The following is a 25,082-nucleotide window of genomic DNA, read 5'->3' as shown; positions in this document are numbered from 1 at the left end:
GTTACCTCAAAATGGAGGGGCCCTTTCCTTTACCCTGCAGCACCAGCAGCAGCCAGCTCTCTCAGTGGAGCTTCCGAGCTGCTGTTCCTCTGGTTGGGCCTGCAGCATGGAAAACCAGCCCTTAATTGGACACTGGGCCTGGCAGTAGCCAATTAAGAGGCCGCTGCCAGGCAGATTGCTGCTGTGGTCCCACTGCCCATCTGTGCAGACTCAGGACCACCATACGGTCCCGATGCCGGGACTTACTCCCTGCCGAGAAAATCCTGGCCACAATAATCCTTTTCAATTTGCATTTCACATCCAAGAAGGCAAAGGGGAAACTGTAACAGTTTCAAATGCTGCTGTCAGTTTGCTTTTTTTATTGGTGTCAGGCATGGCTCAGTTGTGGGTTAAAACCCCGCTCCAAAGATTTGAGTGCATAGTCCAGGCCGACTCTCCCAATGCAGTACTGGGGGAATGCTGCACTGGCAGGAGGTGCTGTCTTTCGAATGAGGTGTTAAATTAAGGCTTTGTCAGTTCTCTGAGGTGAATTTAAAAGATCCCATGCCATTGTTTTGAGGTGTTTTCCTGGTCAATATCTATCTCTCATATAGCATCACCAGAACAGATTATCTGGTCGTTATTGCATTGCTGTCTGTGGGACCTTGCTGTGCACGCATTGGCTGCTAAGTTTCCTACATTACAACCGAGTATACTTCAAAAATACTTCAATGGCTGCAAAGAGTTTTGAAAGGCTCTGGACAGATACAAAATTTTTTTCTCCCTTTTTTCAATGCAGTTTGTTTCCAAGTTAATTTTTATCATTTGAAAACCCAAATGGATTCACGCACGAGGAAGTTTTGCAAAATGCAAGCACATCTTGCTCTTTATCAAATGCACTGTCATTATCATTTTGATTACAGATAAGAAGCTCCAAAGATCATGGCATTCAGTGACTGTAGAAGAGTTGTTCTGCAGCCAAATTGATATGTTTTCACTAAAGAGTATTTAAAGGAAACATAATGTGGGTAAATTCTATTGTTTTGCCACCATTTGGTCCTATTTAAAGACTTGGCCAAAAATCTGGATAAACTACTATAATTCTGGCCTCTAAAGTCTGCCTTGGGCCATATTTACATAGCATATACCTGGATTATGATCCCTGTGGAGATCACCAACAAATCAAAAGAATCAAATCCACCAACTGACCCGAATTTTGGAAAACCAAAAACCAAACGGAAGAGATTTCACTTTCATAAATTTTACTTTTTTATTATTCATTCATGGGATGTGGGCGTCACTGGCTAGGCCAGCATTTATTGCCCATTCCTAATTGCCCTTGAGAAGGTGGTGGTGAGCTGCCTTCTTGAACCGCTGCAGTCCATTTGGGGTAGGAGTACCCACAATGCTGTTAGGAAGGGAGTTCCAGGATTTTGACCCAGCGACAGTGAAGGAACGGCAATATAGTTCCAAGTCAGGATGGTCTGTGACTTGGAGGGGAACTTGCAGGTGGTGGTGTTCCCATGTATTTGCTGCCCTTGTCCTTCTAGTTGGTAGGGGTCGCGGGTTTGGAAGGTGCTGTCTAAGGAGCCTTGGTGCATTCTGCAGTGCATCTTGTAGATGGTACACACTGCTGCCACTGTGCGTCGGTGGTGGAGGGAGTGAAAGTTTGTAGATGGGCTGCCAATCAAACGGGCTGCTTTGTCCTGGATGGTGTCGAGCTTCTTGAGTGTTGTTGGAGCTGCACCCATCCAGGCCAGTGCAGAGTATTCCATCACACTCCTGACTTGTGCCTTGTAGATGGTGGACAGGCTTTGGGGAGTCAGGAGGTGAGTTACTCGCCTCAGGATTCCTAGCCTCTGACCTGCTCTTGTAGCCACGTTATTTATATGGCTACTCCAGTTCAGTTTCTGGTCAATGGTAGCCCCTCAGATGTTGATAGTGGGGGATTCAGAGATGGTAATGCCATTGAATGTCAAGGGGAGATGGTTAGATTCTCTCTTGTTGGAGATGGTCATTGCCTGGCACTTGTGTGGCGTGAATGTTACTTGCCACTTATCAGCCCAAGACTGGATATTGTCCAGCTCTTGCTGCATTTCTACACGGACTGCTTCAGCACCTGAGGAGTCACGAATGGTGCTGAACATTGTGCAATCATCAGCGAACATCCCCACTTCTGACCTTATGATTGAAGGAAGGTCATTGATGAAGCAGCTGAAGATGGTTGGGCCCAGGACACTACCCTGAGGAACTCCTGCAGTGATGTCCTGGTGCTCAGATGATTGACCTCCAACAACCACAACCATCTAGATATGATTCCATCAGCGGAGTGTTTTCCCCCTGATTCCCACTGACCTCAGTTTTGCTCGGGCTCATTCATGCCATACTCGGTCAAATGCTGCCTTGATGTCAAGGGCAGTCACTCTCACCTGACCTCTTGAGTTCAGCTCTTTTGTCCTTGTTTGAACCAAGGCTGTAATGAGGTCAGGAGCTGAGTGGCCCTGGCGGAACTCAAACTGAGCGTCACTGAGCAGGTTGTTGCTAAGCAAGTGCCGCTTGATGGCACTGTTGATGACGCCTTCCATCACTTTACTGATGATTGACAGTAGGCTGATGGGGCGGTAATTGGCCGGGTTGGACTTGTCCTGCTTTTTGTGTTCAGGACATATCTGGGCAATTTTCCACATTGCCGGGTAGATGCCAGTGTTGTAGCTGTACTGGAACAGCTTGGCTAGGGCGCGGCAAGTTCTGGAGCACAGGTCTTCAGTACTATTGCTGGAATATTGTCAGGGCCCATAGCTTTTGCAGTATCCAGTGCCTTCAGTCGTTTCTTGATATCACGCGGAGTGAATCGAATTGGCTGAAGTCTGGCATCTGTGTTGCTGGGGACTTCAGGAGGAGGACGAGATGGATCATCAACTCTGCACTTCTGGCTGAAGATTGTTGCAAATGCTTCAGTCTTATCTTTCGCACTGGTGTGCTGGGCTCCCCCATCATTGAGGATGGGGATATTTGTGGTGCCACCTCCTCCAGTTAGTTGTTTAATTGTCCGCCATCATTCATGGCTGGATGTGGCAGGACTGCAGAGCTTAGGTCTGATCCGTTGGTTATGGGATCGCTTAGCTCTGTCTATCACATGCTGCTTACGCAGTTTGGCGTGCAAGTAGTCCTGGGTTGTAGCTTCACCAGGTTTACACCTCATTTTGAGGTATGCCTGGTGCTGCTCCTGGCATGCCGTCCTGCACTCTTCTTTGAACCAGGGTTGGTCTCCTGGCTTGATGGTAATGGTAGAGTGGGGGATATGCCAGGCCATGAGGTTACAGATTGTGGTTTAGTACAATTCTGCTGCTGCTGATGGCCCACAGTGCCTCATGGATGCCCAGTTTTGCATTGCTAGATCTGTTCGAAATCTATCCCATTTAGCACGGTGATAGTGCCACACAACACAATGGACGGTATCCTCAATGTGAAGGCGGGACTTCGTCTCCACAAGGACTGTGCGGTGGTCACTCCTACCATTTGGTTTCCGGTTGCAGGGTTGGAGGCGTTTACAGTCTCAGACTCTGAACAAAGGAGGTAGCCATGCTCCATATGTCCATCTGACAGCTGGTGAGATGATTCTGAAGCTTGGGTTGGTTGCTACTGGCAGGTACTTTGAAGCCAGGTGTGAGAGCAAGCATTTGTATATCCAAGGCTCAATGCCTACTGTAGCTGGGTTGCAGAGAGGCCAGAAGCTGAAGTTCCATACCTCCATCTGGTGGAACCACTGTTCTGTTTGATATTGTCATGGTCAGCAGGATGGTGAGTCTCTTGCTGCTTGTGAGGAACTTGTCGTAGCTACTGCTCACTTATCTAGGGCTCACACTCATGCTTGTCAATCCTTTATTGACCAATAAGTGATTTTCCCTTTTTGCGTGGGCGCAGGTTGGCAAGCACTGGTCTTGAGTGGACTTCAATCAGGCAGCAAGGGCACAATGTAGCCTATAAAAAAAAGTCTGAGAAATTCTCAATGAGTTGTGACAGTGCCAGAGAGAAGCTTGGCTTTATTTTTCTATCTGATGAGGAGCCATCAGCAGAGTCTTTGGAATTTGGTAAACTGTTTTATTTTATAACTTGTATCTTATCATTCATCTAAGGAATGTAATTTGGGATAATGATATTGATGTCAAAAATATATTACAGAGCATATAAAACAAATGTTCGAATGGCCTTTGTTTTATGTTCTCCAAAATTTTTTTGAAAGCAAGCCAAAATTAACAGTTTTATTTGGTAATATTTAACAAAAACCTACTCACATTATGCAGAATTCAAAGCTTTATATTCATAAATTCTAATTTCATATCTGATTTCACACAGATGGATTTCTCTAAAGAAGTTATCTTCTTGGGGAAGTGGAGGAGGAGCAGCTCTAAGAGGAGGTGACAGTTTAGACAATATCTCACGTTAGAATGTTAGGCATTTCAGCTGGCAAGATAAAGCGCTGGAGAATATTATCGAGTGTCAAATGGTCTTTCAAAAGTACAACTTGTATAGCATATGGGCCATTGTGCTTGTGCCTAAAATATGCAAAAGGATACATGAACCATAAGGGTCAAAGGTTGCTCCCTCAATATCCCATCTCCCATCTTGAGACGCTGGGTTAGGGATTAGCCCAAGTGCTGTGGGCACTGTAAATGCCTGGTGTGTAAATAAAGAACCAACTTTCATTTATTTAGCACCTTTCATAACTTCAGGACACCCCCAAACTGCTTTATAGCCAAGGAAATGCTGTTGAAGTGTACTCACTGCTGTGTTGCAGGGAAGACAAGTATAGACCAAGTTCCATTAGCAGCAGAGTCATGTTATACTCTTGGATCATAACACAAGTCCATGTAGTTTTCTGTTTTGCTTTCTTGAATAGTTGCAAATTGTGGATGTTTGAGATCATAGTTCGGAATAATTAGTCTGTTAATGTGGGAGCTTATTCTTGTTGGGATATAGTCACAAAAGCAGAACAGTTTGGTGATTGTTTCCACATTACAACACTGACTACACTTCAAAAGTACCTTATTTGACTGTAAAGTACTTTGGGATATCCTAAGGTTGTGAAAGGCGCTATATAAATGCAAGTTTTTCTTTTACAACTTTTACAAATTGGTCACAATCTGAATTAATCAATCTTCACTTGTCTCTTATGCTCCAAGAAGACTACGAAAAGAATACTTGGATCAAAATTAATTTGTTGAACAGTTGTTCAGGAGTTAGAATTGCCTCCCGTTGTTGAGTTGCTATACTGCCCATAGTCTCTGCTGTATAATCTTGTTCACCAACAACTATTTTCCTCTTGCTGTGTTGTGTAGTCAATTGGCTGTTTCCAGTGAAAAGAGTAATCCTACCTGCAGAATTGCAGCTCTAAGATGAAGCTAGAAAATTGATTGCTAACCTGGCCTCTGGCAGAAATAAGTTGCACTGTACTGCTCTTCATGGAAGTTTGGCACTGGTTTCCACATAAAACCAGTCAAAATAGAATTTGAGTACTCCTGGGATTGGAATAGAAAAGTCTCAGCGTGCAGTAATAGAAAGATTCCTGTTGGGAGCATCCAATCCCAGAAATCTTTTTCATTTCTTTTGAATTGCTTGTTCAATGACAGATGAGAGGAATTTGTCCAGCAGCTTGGTGCTAGTTCCTAGACAAGCTCAAGAATATAATGGCCCATTGGAAACTGAGTCATGTGAGACTTGGGATGTCTTAGTCCATCCTTTAGAACAGATTGCAAAGAGAAAAGTGAGTAGTTTGCAGATGACACAAAGCTGGGTGGGAGTGTGAGCTGTGAGGAGGATGCAGAGAAGCTCCAGTGTGATTTGGACAGGTTGAATGAGTGGGCAAATACATGGCAGATGCAGTATAATGTGGATAAATGTGAGGTTATCCACTTTGGTGGCAAAAACAGAAAGGCAAATTATTATCTGAACGGTGATAGATTGTGAAGGGGGGAGGTGCAGCAAGACCTGGGTGTCCTTGTGCAGCAGTCACTGAAAGTAAACTTGCAAGTGCAGCAGGCAAATGGTATGTTGGCCTGCATAGCGAGAGGATTCAAGTACAGGAACAAGGATGTCTTGCTGCAAATATACAAGGCCTTGGTGAGACTACATCTGGAGTATTGTGTGCAGTTTTCATCTCCTTATATGAGGAAGGATGTTCTTGCTATGGAGGGAGTGCAGCAAAGGTTCACCAGACTGATTCCTGCGATGGCAGGACTGACGTATGAGGAGAGATTGGGTCGATTAGGCTTGTATTCGCTCGAGTTTAGAAGAATGAGAGGGGATCTCATAGAAACCTATAAAATTCTAACAGAACTGGACAGACTAGATGCAGGAAGGATGTTCCTGATGGCAGGGGAGTCCAGGACCAGGGGTCACAGTCTAAGGATAAGAGGTAAGCCATTTAGGACTGAGAGGAGGAGAGATTTCTTCACCCAGAGAGCGGTGAACCCGTGGAATTCTCTACCACGGAAAGCAGTTGAGGCCAAATCATTAAATATATTCAAGAAATATTTGGATATAGTTCTTAGGGATAATGGGATCAAGGGATACGGGGAGAAAGCAGGAACAGGTTACTGAGTTTGGATGATCAGCCACAATCGTATTGAATGGCGGTGCATGCTCGAAGGGCCGAATGACCTACTCCTGCTCCTATTTTTCTATGTTTCTATGTTCTAGTAAGACTCTTGTTCTAAAAGTACAATTATGCTGGTCGCACCTTTGGTTTAACTAGTCAAATGCTTTAGGGTTTGCAATTTTTGAAGCTGACTAGGAACTTAATGTAGGTGTTCATTTTGTTCTGAATTCTTTACAGCTGCAAGGTGGTGGTGTGGGGGAGGGGAAGTTTTAGTATGTACTTGGAGACCTACAATGATAATCATGGAATTGTTTGAATTATTTTTCTTCCTCTGGGATTTAATTATGGGATTTAATTTTAGCATCAGCATAGAAATATAAACAATATTAATGCTTCTTAAAAAAAAACACGTGCAGTTTTGAAATGTTTGGATTTATTCCACAACTGTGTAAATACTTGTATCATTGTTACAGATATAAGGACTGATGCATTGCATTGTATGGCCACAATGCTATGATTCAGGTCAAGTCCTAACCATGCGTTTCTAAGTGATGTATTATATTTTTATATAAATTTTTTCAGCATGATATGGCAACCAGGCTTGGAGCTCCTGCAAGTACCAATGCTTTAAATCTGTTTTTTTTAAATATTTGTTTTTACAATTTGTATGACTTAATAATAACACTCTTATTGGTAGTAGGATATAATGGCTCTTTTCTGTTTCTGGGATTACCAGCTTTGAAGCTGTTGCACATCAAATTAAATGGGGGAGGCGGGAGAGATGGACTGATGAGTACAAAAGTGGAAAACTGCAACCCTTGTATTGCTGAATAAATGGGGTGATCCATTTGAATTAATCACACAAATTAATTCTTAATTTGGTAATCCACACACAAAATTCTCATGTAATCCTGGTTATTGATTTATTCTTTCCTTTAGTTTTCCATCTGTCTGAAAAAGTCACCTCTGTGGTTCCAGAAGGTGTCCTGCTGATCATGCTGGGCCTCATCCTGGGAGGAATTGTCTGGGCCGCCAATCACACTGCCTCCTTCACCTTAACACCGACTGTCTTCTTCTTCTACCTCCTGCCACCTATCGTACTGGACGCCGGATACTTCATGCCCAACCGGCACTTCTTCAGGAACCTTGGATCGATTCTAATGTACGCCATCATTGGAACAACTTGGAACACTGTAACAACTGGGCTCTCCCTCTACGGTGTCTTCCAGACGGGTATTATGGGTAAGGGCACAGATCCAAGCAGCAATTTTATCATATCCAACTGAAGTGAGACCAGGGTAAATATATGTAGCAGTTGTTGCTATCTGGAGTACAAGGGGCAGTCTTAATTTTCTACCTTGTTGGTGTTTTGCCCCAACAGGGTTCCATCACGGCTGTTTTCTAACTGGCTGTAGGGAAATGAGTATGAGGGACTCCAGAATACTGCAGTTCTCCCTCTCTTGTACTTTGTGCCTTGTTGCAACAGTATTGCTGACTTCTGGAGCTCTCTGTGTGGGGAATCACTGATGTAAACCCAGGAGGAAGCATATTTTTCACAGTAAGAGTTGTGGAGATCCAGAACTCTCTCCTTCAAAAGGCTAGTTGCTAGGTCAATTGACAGGTCCAAGACTGAGATCGATAAGTAAGGGTATTGAGGGATTATGGTACAAAGCAGGGTAAATGGAACCCAGTGACCCAAGAACCAACCTGTCCCACAGAGCATTTGGTCATCTGCCTATACTTAACCAAGAACTACAATTCCATTTTCAGATAATTATCAAACTCTTGTTCGTAAAAAAAAATAGAATATTTAATTTTTAACACAGAAATAAAATACTGCAGATGCTGGAAATCTGAAATATAAAGAGTAAATACAGAAAATACGCAGCAGCTCTGGCAGCATCTGTGGACGATGGAACAGAGTTAATGGGCTGGGTATTCCAGGCACCGTGGAGAGGGGGGAGCCAGGAAAACAGGGGGAAACTGCATTGCGATGGCTAATGATGCATTACCGCAGCCGGGGGAATTTCCCAAAGGGCGGACTGGGAGCAGGATCAGCTGCCTGCTCCATAGAGGCGGGCAACCAATTAGAGTAATAAAGGCCCCAATTAGGGACAAATTTGCAGCGTCATCATTACTTTCCTGACAGTGGAGCAGACCCGCTGTGTGCAGAGGCTGCCAGCTCATTGGAGGTGGCACCCCCCCTCCCCCCGCCACCCCCGGCAGCAGGCCAGGGAGGGCCGTCGGATTCAAAGGCACCATGCCCCAATGATAGGGCTGCTTGGATGAAAGGCCTCTTTCACAGCTGCGTCAAATCCTGCAGAGAGATTTCCCCTCTGTCTCAATGGCCCTATTGGTTTTGGGGTCTTTATTTTCTGTATTCTGTGCAGGCCAGTGAGGGTGCCTCCATGTTGCGGTGCCTTCGCAGTCCCCGACCTATCTCAGCGGTGCCCACCTCTCCCGGTGAGGCTGCCGAGGCTCCAGAGGTGCCGGCCCTCTGATTGGGCCAGCAGCATTGGATGCATGTCCAACAGTGAACGCAGAGGTGGCCATTTAGGAGGCCACCTCCTGGAAGATTGTGACACCGCTTGTGATTTTGGCAAGTGCGGGCTTGGGACCCCCAAGTGGGCCCATCGGGGTCCCAACACCCACGGAAGAATTCCACCCAGGTCAACGATCTTTTGTCAGAGTTGGAAGAAGTTAGAGATGTAACAGATTTTAAGCACGTACAGAGGCAAGAAAAGGTGGGTGGGATGGGGGAGGGGGGGCGGCGCGAGAGGAGAAGAACAAAAGAGAAAGGGTGAAAGGCAGGGGAGATTAAATACCAAAAGAGATGATGGTGCAAGGCAAAAGGAGATGGTAATGGGACAAGTAAAGAAATAAAAGATAGGTCGAGAGAAGTGCAAGGGGTGTCACCAACTTCTTATAGGTTTATCTGAGAGGGCAGATGGAGCCTTGGTTTAACATAAGAAAAAGGAAAAAAAAGACTTACATTTATGTAGCGCCTTTCACAATTACAGGATGTCCTAAAGTGCCTCACAGTCAATGAAGTACATGTGAAGTGTATAGAAAATACGGTAGCGAATTTGCGCACAGCAAGCTCCCACAAACAGCAATATGATAATGGCTAGATAATCTGTTTTTTTTTGTCATGTTGATTGAAGAATACATATTGGCCCGGACACCGGGGATAACTCCCCTGCTCTTCTTTAAAATAGCACTTTGGGATCTATTATGCCCACCTGAGAAGACTGACAGGGCCTCAGTTTAATGTCTCATCTGAAAGATGGCACCTCTGACAGTACAGCACTCCCTCAGTACTGCACGGGAGTGTCAGCCTAGGCTATGTAAATTAAATCTCTGGATTAGAGCTTGAAATCACAACTTTCTGACTCAGAGGTGAGACTGCTATTACTGAGCCAAGGCTGACACCACTTAAGTCTGGACGATTATAAATTTTCGGTCAGAAATCCTTGTAAGACTCAAGCTGGGCACACAGAAGTGAAAATTTAGGTAACGTGCAGAAGATGATTGCAGATGAGGTGAGATTGCGTTCCTGTTGAAGTTTGCAGCAAGTGCAAATCTTGGTTAGTTTGCTGTGAGATAACCGGCACATGGCGTGGAATTTTATGCTTTCCCCTGTGGTGCATTTGGAGGCGGGGAGAGCATAAAATTGGGTCAGATGGTGGCGGGGGGGGGGATATCCGCCTCCACTGTAAATGGCCTTCCTGTCCTGCTGCCAATTGAGGCCCTTAACTAGGTTGTTAACTCCTAATTAAGGCCCTCTTCCTGCTGCATCCGCAATTACCTGTGTGGCGGGCAGCCCTGTCGCCGGACGGGAAGCACGGCATGAAAATGTGGCTGCTCCCTGGCTCTGGCGGGGGTGGGGGAGTGGGGGGGTGCCCCTCGTTCAAAGGCACTTAGTGCCTGAATGAGGGATCCGGCATCGGGAAGGGGCTGCTGCTGAGGACCACCCCCCTGCCCTTGCAGCTGACCCCCCCTCCCCCAACTCACTGTCCTTCCTCGGTGACCCCCCCCCACCTTGCACGACCCCTCCCTCCCTAACCTACCTTAAGCTGGTTCCAACACCGTTCCTCGGTGGTGCTGCAGCCGCCACCCTCTGATTGGCCAGCTGTTCTGCAAGGCCCGGACCTCTGCCGACAGGGTCCTAAATTCTATGGAAGGCCCGCCCCTGTCCAGCTAAGTGCCTGATTGGCACTAAACTCGGCGGGCCTTCCGCACAAGAGTCGGTGCGGGGTTCTTGGCAGCGGTTTCCCCTGACGACGAGACCCCTGCCACCAGCACAAAATTCCACCCATGGAGCCCATTTGCAAATGGCTAACACTGTGCTGGATTTCAGTTGTCAGCCGTGGCTCGGTAGTAGCACTCTCCTCCTGAGTCAGAGGGCTGTGGACTTGAGTCCCACTCCAGAGATTTGAGCCCATAATCTAGGCTGACACTCCAGTGCTGCACTGTCTGAGGTGCTGTCTTTCGGATGCAATGTTAAGCTGAGAGAGACCCTGTCTGTCCTTTCAGGTGGACATAACAGATCCCATGGCACTATTTGGAGAAGAGCTTGGTAGTTTTCTTTGGTATCCTTGTCTTATTTATCCCTTAACTGACATCAAACATAATCATCTGGTCATTACCTCATTCTGTTTGTGGGATCTTGCTGTGCACAAAATAGCTGCCACGTTTACATGCATTACAACAGTGACTACATTTGAAAAATACTTTGTTGGCTGTAAAGCACTTTGGAATGTCCTGAGGTTGTGGAAGGTGCTATGTAGGTGCAAGACTTTTTTCTTTCTTGGATTTGAATCATTTTCCTCCTGCACTATACCTGACATGGAGATTGCAACTTAGGGCTCGGCACTGAGTCTGGTTGAAATGGTGCCAGCGCACTGCCTGTGCTACTATATTGGAGGAGTATCTGTGACAGTTGTGGGTAATGTAGTGTAGTTATGACTATCCAAGTGACTTTGTTATTGTTGTAAGCTCTAATTGTAACCACCCCAGCACTCAATAAGAATGGCGGAGGGTGATGGGGGGGATTAAAATGGGTCCGGCGTACTTGTCTCTTTGTGTTTGTGTCAGGCTTATGTGTCCTGGGTTTCGGATGGTGTCTGACCCAGGTAGGTAAGTTTTCTTTTTTTGTGTATCTGTGGTTTCCCTGGGTCTCCCATGCCTGTGGTTTCTCTATCCTGACTGTGATGCTTTTCCTTGTCTCTCTTCCCACTTACTTTAATACTGGCGACATTCCCTGTGGGTCCGCCGCTGTGACCGCCTCCCTGCCAAATTCCTGCTCCCTATCCACCGGCCAGGTACCGATTCCCAACAGGTTTGGGCAGAAGATTTGATCCCAACTTTGAAATCAGATCCAGGAGTCAAAATTTCTCTGAGGTGGGGGTCCCTTTGTGTGGGGCTGGTGTGCAAGGTTACTGTGCCCCCAGCCTCACCTCCTCCCTGCCAATACATGCATGCTTACCACACACAATCCACCAGGTTAAAATCAAAACTGGCTCTTCCACCGCCTTGGGCACTTTCGACAAAGCTTGCACAATGAGCAGTAAATGCAAGGACTGGTTAGGGAGTTGTGGCGGGCTGCCACTTTGCACTGTCACTTATCCTTCATTTTTAATTTCTGATCTTGTTGTTCGAATCCCTCCCTGGCCTTATCCCCTCTTGATTTCTGTAACCTCCTCCAGCCCTTCAACCCTCTGAGATCTCTGCACACCTCCAATTCTGGCCTCTTGTGCTTCCCTGATTTCCTTCAGTCCACTATTGCTGGTTGTGCTTTCCGCTACCTATGCCCCACATTCAGGAATTCCCTCCATAGACTTCTCTGCCTTTCCTCCTTTAAGTCGCTCCTTAAAACCTACCTTTTTGACCAACCTTTGGTCACTTGTCCTAATATTTCTTTATGTGGTTTGGTGAAGCACCTTGGGATGTTTTACAACATCAAGGAGCTTTGTAAATGCAGGTTGTTGTTTTGTTTGTTATTCTAGCTGCAATTGAAAGCTAACATTCCTTGTGGTTTCAACTTGTCCACAGGGAATCTCAATGCTGGCCTGTTGGAATTCCTCCTGTTCGGGAGTCTGATTGCTGCAGTTGATACAGTGGCTGTGTTGACCGTGTTTGAAGAGGTCCATGTGAATGAAGTATTGTTCATCATTGTGTTTGGAGAATCTCTGCTTAACGCTGGAATCACCGTAGTAAGTTCAGCAACATTTTAACGCCTTGGTTTTGCTCTTAACTTTGATAATGAAGAGAACAGGATCAGATTTGCACGGCTGCCTTTTTCAGTTTGGATGTTGAAATATTGTGCCAAATATTTTTGGTTACATCAATAGGCATTTTTTTTTCAATCTTTCTTGGTCATCACCAGAAAGGCTGGCATTTGTGAAGGTGGTGGCCTTTTTGAATTGCTGCAGTCCATGTGGCATTATTAATTTAATTAATTACGGATAGCCAGAATGGATTTGTAAAAGGCAGATCATGCTTGACTATGCTAATTGAATTTTTTGATGACCCGAAAAGGTTGATGAAGGGAATGTAATGATGTTGTTTAAATGGATTTTAAGAAAGCATTTGCCATTACCACATATATAAAGGTGGTTAACAAAATTGAGCCTCATGGGATAGGAGAGGCAATACAGACTTAATGTCACAGTTCTAAAGAGTGTGCAGGAACAGAGGGACCTGGGGGTGCATGTGGATTGATCTTTGAAGGTGGCAGGACATATTGAGAAAGTGGTTAGTAAAGCATATGGGATTTGGGCTTCATAAATAGAGGCATTGAGTAAAAAAGCAGGGAAGCTATGCTGAACCTTTAAAAAGCTCTGATTAGGCCACAACTACAATATTGCATCCAGTTTTGGTCACCACGTCATGTCTCAAATTAGTCGTGTGCATGAGTCTTATTGAATCTATTGAGAAAAAGATGAAGAAAGGCTTGACAATCTTTCTGTAAACTTTACTAATGAGCCATTAGAGTTGCCAACTCTGAACATATATCTAAAGGTTTCACCACATGAGCTCCAGCCTCCAACTGCCCCGACAACATGCTCCTGCTATTGTCCACCTGACACGTCCCTCCTCAAGGCACACTGCCTTCTCATGGCCAGTCAAAGTGAGCACCCGACTGGATAACTCTTAAATGCCTATTTAATGGGGGAGGTGGTGGCTTAGTGGTAATGTAATTGAACCAGTAATTCAGATGCCCAGGCTAAAAACCCCTGGGGCCATGGGTTCAAAACCCACCATAGCAGATGGTGAAATTTGAATACAATTAATACATCTGGAATTAAAAAGCCAGTCTAATGGTAACCATGATACCATTGTCAATTGTTGTAAAAACCCATCTGGTTCACTAATGTCCTTTAGGGAAGGAAGTCTGCTGTCCTTACATGGTCTGGCCTACATGTGACTCGAGACCCACAGTAATGTAGTTGACTCTTAAATGCCCTCAGAAATGGCTTAGCAAGCCACTCAGTTTCTCGAGGGCAATTGGGGATGGAGAATAAATGCTGGCTTAGCCAGCAATGCCCACATCCCATGAACAAATTTTTTAAAAGCCTATTTTTTTCCATCGCCAATGCTTTTATAACTAATAAATGAAGGAAATCATGTGGAAAAAGACACACTTTTTATTCATGCCCCTATGATATTCCTCCCGGGTTTGCTTGCCAAAATCTTTTAACTCTTGGAGATTCAAGGACAATCCTATGAGCCTTTGCAAAGCTCACTTAACAAGTGCTTTACGCACAGCACTGTGCTCTGGATGTTGCAAGCAGGCTAATTTATTCTTGCTGACAAAATTCAGGACTTGGGGAACTAAAAATAACCCCGCTTGCTATCTGTGGGGAGCCTGCAGAGAAACACAAGACATGCGAGATGGAGCAAATCCAGCGATTTGTCTCCGGAATCTGGAACTCATTCTGTTACCATGGTAACCAATGAGTCATAAACCTTCTGAACAGCAAACCCATAGAGATGTGCTGGCCAACCATGGAAGGATTGAGTCTTGTACTGTATTTGCACGGTGCATTGCACCCAGTTCAAATTTGAATAACCCATCAATGGCAGTGGGACCCATAGTATTTGTAGATTTAATAGTTAAAAGAGATTCAAGTGAATTGGGTGGGATATAATTTACAATACAAAAAATATCTGTGTAGAAAATCCTTAATTACACACCTGATACTGGTGTAGGTTAATATAATTCAAGCTAATAGATGTCATTTCTATACATGAACAAAATTTCTCTGTACTTTACTATGTACAGTATTGGTCTCCTTATTTGAGGAAGGATGTAAATGCATTGGAAGCAGTTCAGAGAAGGTTTACTAGACTAATACCTGGTGTTACGCACGAGGTGGGAGGAGTGTACTGTCTCTTCTAATTCTCTGCAGGTCACAACATACATTTTAAAAATGTTTATCCAGTTACCGATTCAGTCAATCATATACTCTACTCTTTATCCCAGAATAAAATACACCAACCAGGTTTCTTTAATAAACAACAAAATTATCAGTTTATTATCAAACAAGACTTATCCAGTAACAAAGCAAAGCATTAACACACAGATTGAAATATGAAAGTTCCCTTTTTAAATTCCCCACACACTCCAGGCCTGCTACCCAACCCGAATCTGACGGGACCCGATGACATGTGTTGGGTTCAGGTTGGGTCGCACTTCCAGGTCCGGCATTTGGGCTCGGGTTGGGTCGGGCCTGATCGGACACGCTCTATCACTACCTCAGGTAAGTGACTCTAATGTTAGTTTACTTTTTGGACTTTAAAGGTGGTTTTGTTACAGTTATTTTAAGCTTGTGCAGGAACAAAATGAAAAACGGAAGGTAAGTTAACTGATGGTCGGGTCGTGTCTGGCGCGGGAAAAAATGGAAGGACTTGGGCCGGGTCGGGCTTGGGCTTGGATGGGGTTCTGTCAGGCTCGGGTCGGGTCTCATTTGCAGACCCGAGAAGGCCTGTATCACGCGCACACTCGCACACACAAAAAAAAATACAGAACTTCCCTCTGCAGAGGACTGTTACAAAAAAAAAAGACAAAAAAAGAATACTTCGGCCAAATACGTCCTACTTTTTGAAGAAAAAAAGAGAAGATATGGAAGGAAGTCAGTTGTTCTTTTGGTCTGGTGTCTACGTATATGGAGGTGACTCACTAGGATCTTTTCTAAAGCAGTTCCTTTCAGGCAGCGTTGAGAATTAATCTGGCAGGTTTATCCAGCTTCTGATGGGGAGATGCAGCATCAGGGATTTTAGCTCTCCGCACTGGATCTTTACAGGTTTTTTTCAGAGAGATAGAGAAAGACGTAAGCTGGGTGGTTTCTTTTTCCTTGGCAGGCAAAACACCAACTGTCTTCAAAACAGTTCACACCCCAACTGAACTGTAAACAATATCCAAACCCAAACAGAAAGTCAACCTCCTTACCTCCATGAACCTTGACATGTGGCTTCTCTGTAAATATCTTCCCCAGGTCAACAAGGTTTCTCTTGTTTATTGAGCTTAAAGCACATGATGTCCAGCACAGATTGTTTTCGAACAGCATCACAAGTGTCCTTTCAGTGAACTTGGTTAAAAAACATACATTCATGGAATCTTCTCAGTTTTAACACAAATTCTCAAAAACAACTAAAAAATGGAAGCACTTCCGTAACACTGGAATGTGCGGGTTGTCTTACGAGGAAAGGTTGGACAGGCTAGGCTTGTCTCTGCTGGAGTTTAGAAGAGTAAGAGGTGACTTGATTGAAACATATAAGATCCTGAGGGGGTCTTGGCAGGGTGGATCTGGAAAGGATGTTTGCCCTTGTGGGAGAATCTAGAACTAGGGGTCACTGTTTAAAAATAAGGGGTTGCCCATTTAAGACAGAGTTAAGGAGAAATTATTTCTCTGAGGGTCGTGAGTCTTTGGAATGCTCTTCCTCAAAAGGCAGTGGAAGCAAAGTCTTTAAATATTTTTAAGGCAAAGGTAGATAGATTCTTGATAAGCAAGGGGGTGAAAGGTTATCGGGGGTAGGCAGGAATGTGGAGTCAAGGTTACAATCAGATCAGCCATGATCATGTTGAATGGTGGAGCAGGCTCGAGGGGTCGAGTGGCCTACTCCTCCTAATTCGTATGTTCGTATGTTCGCTAGAGGAAAGGAAATTACATCGGAATAGTAGAGAGAACAGCAAGGGAAGGGGTATTAAGAATTTGTTTTCATCATGTATTGAAACAATAATGCACCTGAAATCTTTGGACTCTTTATAACTCAAGAGGTTCTGTTACTGACTATGGGATTTCAGGTCCTCCAACACATTGCCAGTACATTTCTATGGTCTCTTTCACAGTCTCAGGATGTCGCAACGTGCTTCTCAATTAAGTACTTTTGAAGTGTAGTCACTGTTTTGGAGAAATGCAGCAAACCATTTTCACACAGCAATGAGGTAAACAAATAAATAATCTGGTTTAGTGATATTGGTTGAAGAATAAATATTTGCCAGGACACCAGGAAAACTTCCCTGCTCTTCTTTGAATAGTTCATGAGGGCTCCGAAACGGCAAATGAGGCCTCAGTTTTAACCACTCATCTGAAAGACGGCAGTTCCGACAGTGCAGCACCTCCTAGTACTGCACTGGAACTTCAGCCTGGATTGTATTCCAGTCTTTGCAGTGGGTCTTGAACTCTTGGCAAGAGTTCACCACTGAGCCAGTGTTGACCAAGATAAATCATACCTGTCATAGAATCATAGAAATTTACAGCACAGAAGGAGGCCATTCAGCCCATCGTATCTGTGCCAGCTGACAAGTAGCCATCCAGCCTAATCCCACTTTTCAGCTCTTGGTCTGTAGCCTTGTAGGTTAAGGCAATTAACTGCATATCCAAGAACTTTTTAAATGTTATGAGGGTTTCTGCCTCTACCACCCTTTCGAGCAGTGAGTTTCAGATCTTTACCCCTCTGTGTGAAAAAATTTCCCCTCGAATCCCTTCCAAACATCCTACCTCTTACCTTAAATCTGTGCCCCATGGTTATGGACCCCTCAACCCAGGGGAATAGGACCTTCCTATCCACTCTATCTAGACCCCTCATGCACTTCAATTATGTCTCCCCTCAGGCTCCCTGTTCCAAAGAAACAACCCTAGCCTATCCAGTCTTTCCTTATGACTAAAATTCTCCACTTCTGGTAACATCCTTGCAAATCTCCTCTGTACCCTCTCTAGTGCACTCATATCTGTCCTATAGTGCAATGACCAGAACTGCAATACTCCAGCTGTGGCCTAACTCATGATTTATACTGTTCCAGCATAACCTCCCTGCTCTTATATTCTATGCTTCGGCTAATAAAGGCAAATACCTTGTTTGCCTTCTTGGGCAACTTATCTACCTGTCCAGCCACCTTCAGGGATTTGTGGACATGCACTCCAAGGTCCCGCTATTCCTCTACAATTCTCATTATCCTACCACATATTGTGTATTATATTGCCTCGTTAACCTTCCCTAAATACATTACCTCACACTCCTTTGTATTGAACTCCATTTGCCACTGTTTTGCGCACCTGACTAGTCCATTTACATCCGCATTGGCTTACCGTAGATCGCGGCGTATAAGTCAATGCAGCATATAAGATGACCCCATTTTTTTGGCCCCAATGTTTTTGCATATACTTGGCGTGTAAGTTGACCCCCTTTGAGCCACGATGTGCTATATTCGCGTTATATCAGCCTCAATTTTTCACGCCACAAATGCATGTTTTGCCTACCTTATAATTGGACGCAGGTGATCAAGCAGGGCTGTGTGTGAAGGTGTATGGGAGTTTAAGACATGCCCACATCGAGCAGCCCCTGTGTGGCAAATGACAAAAAGAAATGGGTCCTCCAGCAAAACAAATGAAGTATGAAATAGAAATAAAAAGTGCTGGAAATACTCAGCAGGTCTGGCAGCATCTGTGGAGAGAGAAACAGAATTAATGTTTCAAGTCACTGACCTGAAATGTCTAGTGTTGTGGGAGTAGAGCAAGATTGCTCAAAGACTACCAAAAGACCTCAGTGCCAAAATTACCAGTTTCCAGCAATTCATTATCTGACAGCAGCAGAAACACAAGTGCCTATTATGGTGTGCCTACCTCACATGGACAGCAGCAGTTCAAGAAGGCAGCTCACCACCACCTTCTCAAGGGCAATTAGAGATGGGCAATAAATGCTGGCCTAGCCAGTGACGCCCACATCCCATGAATGAATAAAAAAAACATCTATGCATTTCAATATGCCCAGCAACCAAACTGTGGAGTGGAAAGGTTTGAAAACAGTTCTAGTGAAAACTACAGGACATGAGAGAACAAGATTCACAGTTGTACTAGCCTGCATGGCTGACAATACAAAATTAAAACCTATGTTAATTTTCAAACCATGTTGAGCATCAAGTTCCCTGCAGGAGTTTTTGTAACAGTCCATGACAGTGGTTGGGTGGCTGAGGATGGAGTGAAGTTATGGATCGATCATGTGTGGATAAGGCGTCCCAGTGGCCTACATAAAGAATACAGCTTATTAGAGTGGGACATGTTTAGATCCCATGGGCTGAATTTAATAGGGACCTTGACGTCTGGATCCGTAGCGGGGGGAGGAGGGGTGCATGAGATTGCCCTGGATGAGGCTCACCACGGACCTCGACGTCGGCAGGGCCTGGCCCAATTTTGCCAGCAGCGGCGGGGCCTCTTGGTGCCACCCCCCCCCCCTCCCCCGCTGCTCGGCAACAGGACCACAATAAGCATATTCAAATGAATTAAATTAATATATTCACATATACTCACCTGTGAACTTGAGGCGATCTTCATCCTGGCATCTGGCACTAACGTGCCTTTGGATCCCCGTTCGGAGAAACAAGGCGTGATACATGTGGGGAGGGGGGAAGGAGGTAAGTTTATCAGTGCGGGAGGTGGGAGCAGGGTCAACCTTATTTGATTGGTCTAGGAGGTGGTGGGAAGAGGTAAAGATAAAAGGTTCTGAACTTTGCGGGGCCATATATTCAAGGTAATAATTTCAGGGGGGGAGAAGGGCAGGAATGATATGTAATTCTATTGGGGGTTGAGAGGGGCTGGGAATATTTCTGCAATTATTTTTAATAAGTTCACATGCACTGCCTCTTTAATAATGTAAGCTGTCAGTAAGGGCTCTAAGCCCTTTAAAACTGGCACGGGTGCCTCCACAGTGGCACCAGACACCGTTGCTGGGGATGACTCGCTATGTTAATGAGTCGCCATATACAATATTGTGGCAGCTCCGCGGAGTGAAAGCTGCACGTGCGGGATGCCATCTTTTATGTAAAATCCAGCCCCGTATAACCAATGAGATCAAGAGGTGCCTGAGAAGAAATATCACCCACATTACAGTTATATCGGGGGGGGGGGGGGGGGGTGTCTAACGCCCGTAGTTCAACCTTTGGATGTGTGCCTCAACAGCCAATCAAAGATCATGTTCACACTGGATAGAATAGCTGAATGGTTGAGTGAGAAAACTCCTTCACAAAGAGTGGAAATATGCGTGCTGCCCTGATTGATGTTTTGTGTGATTTCGTCATCAAATCATGGGATGCTATTGGAGCACAACCTGTCATCAGATTGTTCAGAAAATGCGGAATATCCAATTCAATAGATGATGAGGAAGATAATTAGTTGTGGAGGGATGATTGTGAAACTGAGCGTCACATCTGATCCTGAGTGTGATCCTCAAAATGATGGGGAGGTGGTGGCGTGTGAGAATAGACTGGGCGGCTAGTTTTTTCGGCTGGCACAGACATGATGGGCTGAATGGCCTCCTTCTGCGCCGTAATTGTCCTGCTGTTCCATGCCGTAGCCAAAATGACTGAGTGAAATTTGATGAACTCTTTGCGTCGGATGCCAAAGAAAATGAATTTGGTGGGTTTTAAAATGCTTTGCTTGTGGTTAAAGGTATCTTTGCAGAATTACTTTATTCAATGAACCGTGCCACATTGATTTAATATGAATTACCGGTGTTAGCATTTTTTCTCATTTAAAAATGCTGACCACCACCGTTGGATCACATGTGATACTTGGCGTATAAATCAACCATTGTTTTTGGAATGATAGTTGGAGACTTCAAAGGCCAACTTATACGCCGCAATCTATAGTCGTTGGTAGCATTCTTGCCTCTGAATCTGAAGGTCGTGGGTTCAAAGACTTGAGCACATATTCCAAACTGACACTTTAGTGTAAATGGCTATTGTTTGTACAAGTCAAACCTGGTGTCTTGAAATGCGTGGTTTTAGTGCCCCCTAGTGACAACTATAGTCAAAACACTAGTACAAGAATTTTTTTTTAAGAGTGTTGCAGTAGCTTTCCTCATTGTTAAGATATGAACAGGCAAATTACAATGGCAAGGTGCATTTTTCATATTTTACACAAATCTGGATACACCTGTCATCAGATGCCCAACCTTGAAAATTGTTCATAGTTGGTAAGAAAGCTTGGATTTATCATGTCTTAACGTGCTCCTAAATGCTCAGTTACGGTTGATACGCAAACCCTGTTACGTAAGCAAATGTGGCAGCCAATTTGTGCACATCAAGGTCCCAAAAACAAAGAAAAAAAGTACTGGTAGTTATATTGTGCCTTTCATGACCTGGGAAGTCTGAATGAAGTACTTTTGAAGTGTTGTCCCTGTTGTAATGTAGGAATCATGAAATGTACAGATGATGATATTGGCTGAGACTGTTAGCCAGGAAAGGGGGCAAAACATTTCCCTTGATCCTTTTCAGAGAGTGCCGTGGGATCTATTATGTCCACCTGAGCCAGTGAAACAGGCAGAATGGCCCTCAGTTTCAACATTTCATCTAAAATATGGCACCTCTAACAATGCAGCACTCCTGCAGTAGTGCGCTGAAGTGTCTGCTCAGATTAGTTGCTTCAATGCTGGACTGGGGCTTATGCTCAGGAGAATGAGAGGTCTATCAGCTCAGCCAAGCTAGTTAGGTGAAGTAGTTAATTGCATGCACATAAACACACCGGTCACTGAGACTACTCTCCTGTCGGCAACAGGGCTGATACTGGTGTTATGACCAGGTAAGAAAGGGGTCTAAGGTTCCCGCTCAGGCTTCACCTGGTCTTACCGTAACAGGGTTTAATTTTAAACACAATGTGTTTTTAGCTTCCCCTTGGTGAATCCTTTTTCACTGCGTTCCAATTATAAGGCAAAGAAACCAGCCAAACAGGTTTTAGGTTTAAAGAAGAAAGGTTGAAATTTATTAAACTTAGGGCTGGATTTTACCCTAGACGGATGGGAGCCGGCCACTGACTGAAAAGTCGGTGGCGAACCCGCTTCAGCCTAGCCTGGGGATCTGACCCGTATTTTGCGGGTCTTCAATTAGTCTGAGGTGGGACTTCCACCCGCTTGAGGTAGGAAGTCCTGCCTAATGGAGCTGCCGGCCAATCAGCGGGCCGGCAGTTCTCTGTCCCAGCAGCACCACTGGGAGTGGTGGCCACTGCTGGCACTAGAGCCCAGCCAGAAGTAAAGATGCTGGGGAGCCTGGAAGGCAGGTAGGTTTTTGTTGCCTTGCCGGGAGTAATCAGTCAGACCCCAGTGAGATAAAAGTGGTCAGTTGGGGGAACGCGGGGCGTGTTGGATGTTGGGGGTGGTTGGGGTAGCGAGGGCAGCCCTCCATCAGGCACAGGGTGCCTGATCATGAGGGCACCCCCCGGGCTGTCGGAGAGCTGCCTGCCTTTGCCAGGTGGCTTCTCTCGGGTCTAGGACGCCCGCTTGCCGTGTGTAAAATCTGCGTACAGGTGGGCGAAGGCTATTAAGTGGCCACTTAAGGGTCCTGATTTACCTGGGGCGGGCGGGCCAATTTTTGCCGCTGCCGCCCTACATAAAGTGGCGGTGGAGGCGGGAGCGGGTCGGGAAGGGCTCTCGGAGCCCCCCTCTCCATTTTACGCCACCCCCCGCCACCATCCCGCTCCTTGGGGTGGCATAAAATTCCAGCCTTAAATTCTAATTCAGTCAATGCCTACGGATACACGACGTGCCCATGCTAGCAAGCATACGCAATAACCACACATGCAGATAGAGATAGAAAAGTAGAAGGGATAAAAATGGAAATGTTTTAGGCAGTATCTGAAAATGGTTTTGGTTACTGTTCTCCGTGTTCACTGTAGAGTCATTGATTGTAGGTAGGTCTTGCTTTTCGTTGGGGCCCAGTATTCTTCTTAAACCTTGTTCGATGTAGGACACTTTTCTCTCTTGAGGTTCACGCGTCTTTTGTGGGTCCAGAGGCTTGTAAGAAAAAGATGGGAGCTGACAGGAGAGGTCTTCTCAGTCCAGGAGCAAACAGTCTCTCAGTTCAAACTCTCTGTGCATAATTCAAAAACTCCCAAGTTGGCCGGCAGGTTAGTCATGTGACCAACTGATTCAACAACTTTTGTGCTTGTGGAGTCTATTATCCTAGCAGACCCTGGAATGTCTCCTCTTGTACAACAATACCTGGTGATCAGAGTCCATTTTAGGTTAAGTGATAAGGGAAGTAACCTCTCTTGTCCCTAGTGGTATGCAAATGTCCTCCAGCTAAATGTCTGGCAGTCCCTTGTAGCAGATCTTCTCTTCTTCCCAGCAACAGTTTAAAAATTAATGTCCATGTGGCAAAATTAAAATGCCTCGTTCTTGGCAGGTGGGGGCCCGGCATGACACTGGGACATGTGGGATATCTACTATAAGACTGCATGGGGTTGGTGGGGGAGTTGTGGAGGACTGTGGATGATGCTGTTCTGTTAGTTATGGGCTTGATGTTTACTTGGGGTCATGAAGAGACCGGGAGTGTTGGTGGAGTTGGGTGAGGGAAATTTCTGGATGGGGAAGTCTGGAGGTAAGGGTTTTCCCAGATCACTGTGGGATTTAACTTAGTTCCTTGCCCCCACCCAATCTCTTTTCCTCTCCTCCACAAAGCTGTTGAAGTTAGGTCAATTTGAATTTTCAAAACTGAGATTGAAGGGTTGTTGGTTGTGCAAGGATATTAAGAGTTAGGGAACCAAGGTGGGTAGATGGAGTTAAGATACCAATCACCCGTGGTCTAATTGAAAGATGGAATAATCTTGAGGGACTGAATAACGTCCTCCTGTTCCCATGAACTTCTTGTAACTTCACCTGTTTCTGCTGATTTTTTTTTTTTGCCCTCCCAACTAAGAGTCTTTCTATTGTGAGTGGACCCAACCAATGTTCCCTCTAAGCTGCACGGCTGTGTAGCTGTGCAGCAATCCGAAAGCCCCAGTTCAGGCCACACACAAGTCGGTTCCTTTGAGTTACTACGCATGCGTGGCCACGCAAAAGGATGTAAAGGCGATGCGCACTTAAAGAAATCAGCAGTGCATTCAAAGAATAACAACTAGAGGGAGCATTGGTGCCAATTGTACCTTAAAGGATGTCCCAGGAAGGATGTATTTTTTTGCATTAGACGTTTGTATGGTATACATGCAGGCATGAATCTCTCACATTGAATATTTAAGATGTGAAATCCTATAATGGAAATTATGATGTCTTAATCCTGGGCCTTTTCATAACAGAACAGGAAGGCTCTATAAAGTATTCTTCCTGCAACCTCAGTTGATCTCGACTATATTTCTTTCCCCTTTTTTAGGTGCTGTACAATGTCCTTGACTCATTTGTTGCAGTTGGAGCAGGGAACATTCAAGGCCTGGACTATTTCAAAGGCATAGGTATGATGCGCTACTAAGCATAAGGAAGACAATAAAACCCCACCGGTTCACTTTATGCCCTTTATGGAAAAGGAAATATGCTGTGCTTAACGCAGTCCAGACCACATTTGAGTCCAGTCCCCCACCAACTCGGGCGATTTTTAACTGCCTTCTGATGTGGCCCAGCAAGCTACTTAGTCAAATCAATCTCAGGATGGGCATAAGCATTGGCAGCTCCAACAATGCAGCACTCCCTCAGGACTGTGCTGGAGCGCCAGTCTCGATTATGTTCTTAAGTCTCTGGAATGGGACTTGAACCCACAATCTCTTAACTCAGAGAGCTGACCGTGCTACCACTGACCTAAGGCTGACACTCTTAAAAGTAAATACCGGGAAGACTGAAGACATTGTCTTTAGTCCTCTCAACAAACTCTGATCCTTAGCTACTGACTCCATCCCTTTACCTGGTAACTGTCTGGGGCTGAACCAGACTGTTCATGACCTTGGTATCATATCTGACCATGAGATGAGCTTCCACATATCCGCGTCATCACTAAGACCACCTAGTTCCACCGCTGTAAAAGTGTCCAACTCCAACCTTGCCTCAGCTCATCTTCTGCTGAAACCCTCATCCATGCCTTTGTTATCTCTAAACATGACTACTCCAGTGCACACCTTGTCTGCCTCCGAACTTCCACCTTCCATAAATATAAGCTCACCCAAGACTCTGCTGCCCGTATCCTAAGTTGCACCTAGTCCTGTCCGCTCATCATACCTGCACTCGCTGACCGACATTGGCTCCCAGT

At 45.2% G+C, this 25,082-nt stretch overlaps 1 protein-coding gene across 1 annotated transcript in view; it reads left to right on the top strand.

Moving 5' to 3' along the window:
- Nucleotides 1-25,082, top strand: part of LOC137382896 (sodium/hydrogen exchanger 3-like) — a 131,049-nt gene that overhangs the window by 56,824 nt on the left and 49,143 nt on the right. Inside the window, exons 2-4 of the mRNA XM_068055477.1 lie at nt 7,517-7,819; nt 12,632-12,792; nt 24,219-24,297. Of these exons, the coding sequence (XP_067911578.1) occupies nt 7,517-7,819; nt 12,632-12,792; nt 24,219-24,297 (543 nt within the window). The remainder of the gene's footprint in view (nt 1-7,516; nt 7,820-12,631; nt 12,793-24,218; nt 24,298-25,082) is intronic.

The sequence above is a fragment of the Heterodontus francisci genome, chromosome 2 (genome assembly GCF_036365525.1).
Source record: "Heterodontus francisci isolate sHetFra1 chromosome 2, sHetFra1.hap1, whole genome shotgun sequence".
NCBI classification, from domain to species: Eukaryota; Metazoa; Chordata; class Chondrichthyes; order Heterodontiformes; family Heterodontidae; genus Heterodontus; species Heterodontus francisci.
The sequence above is the reverse complement of the archived record's forward strand: the minus strand, read 5'-3'. Positions and strand labels throughout refer to the sequence as shown.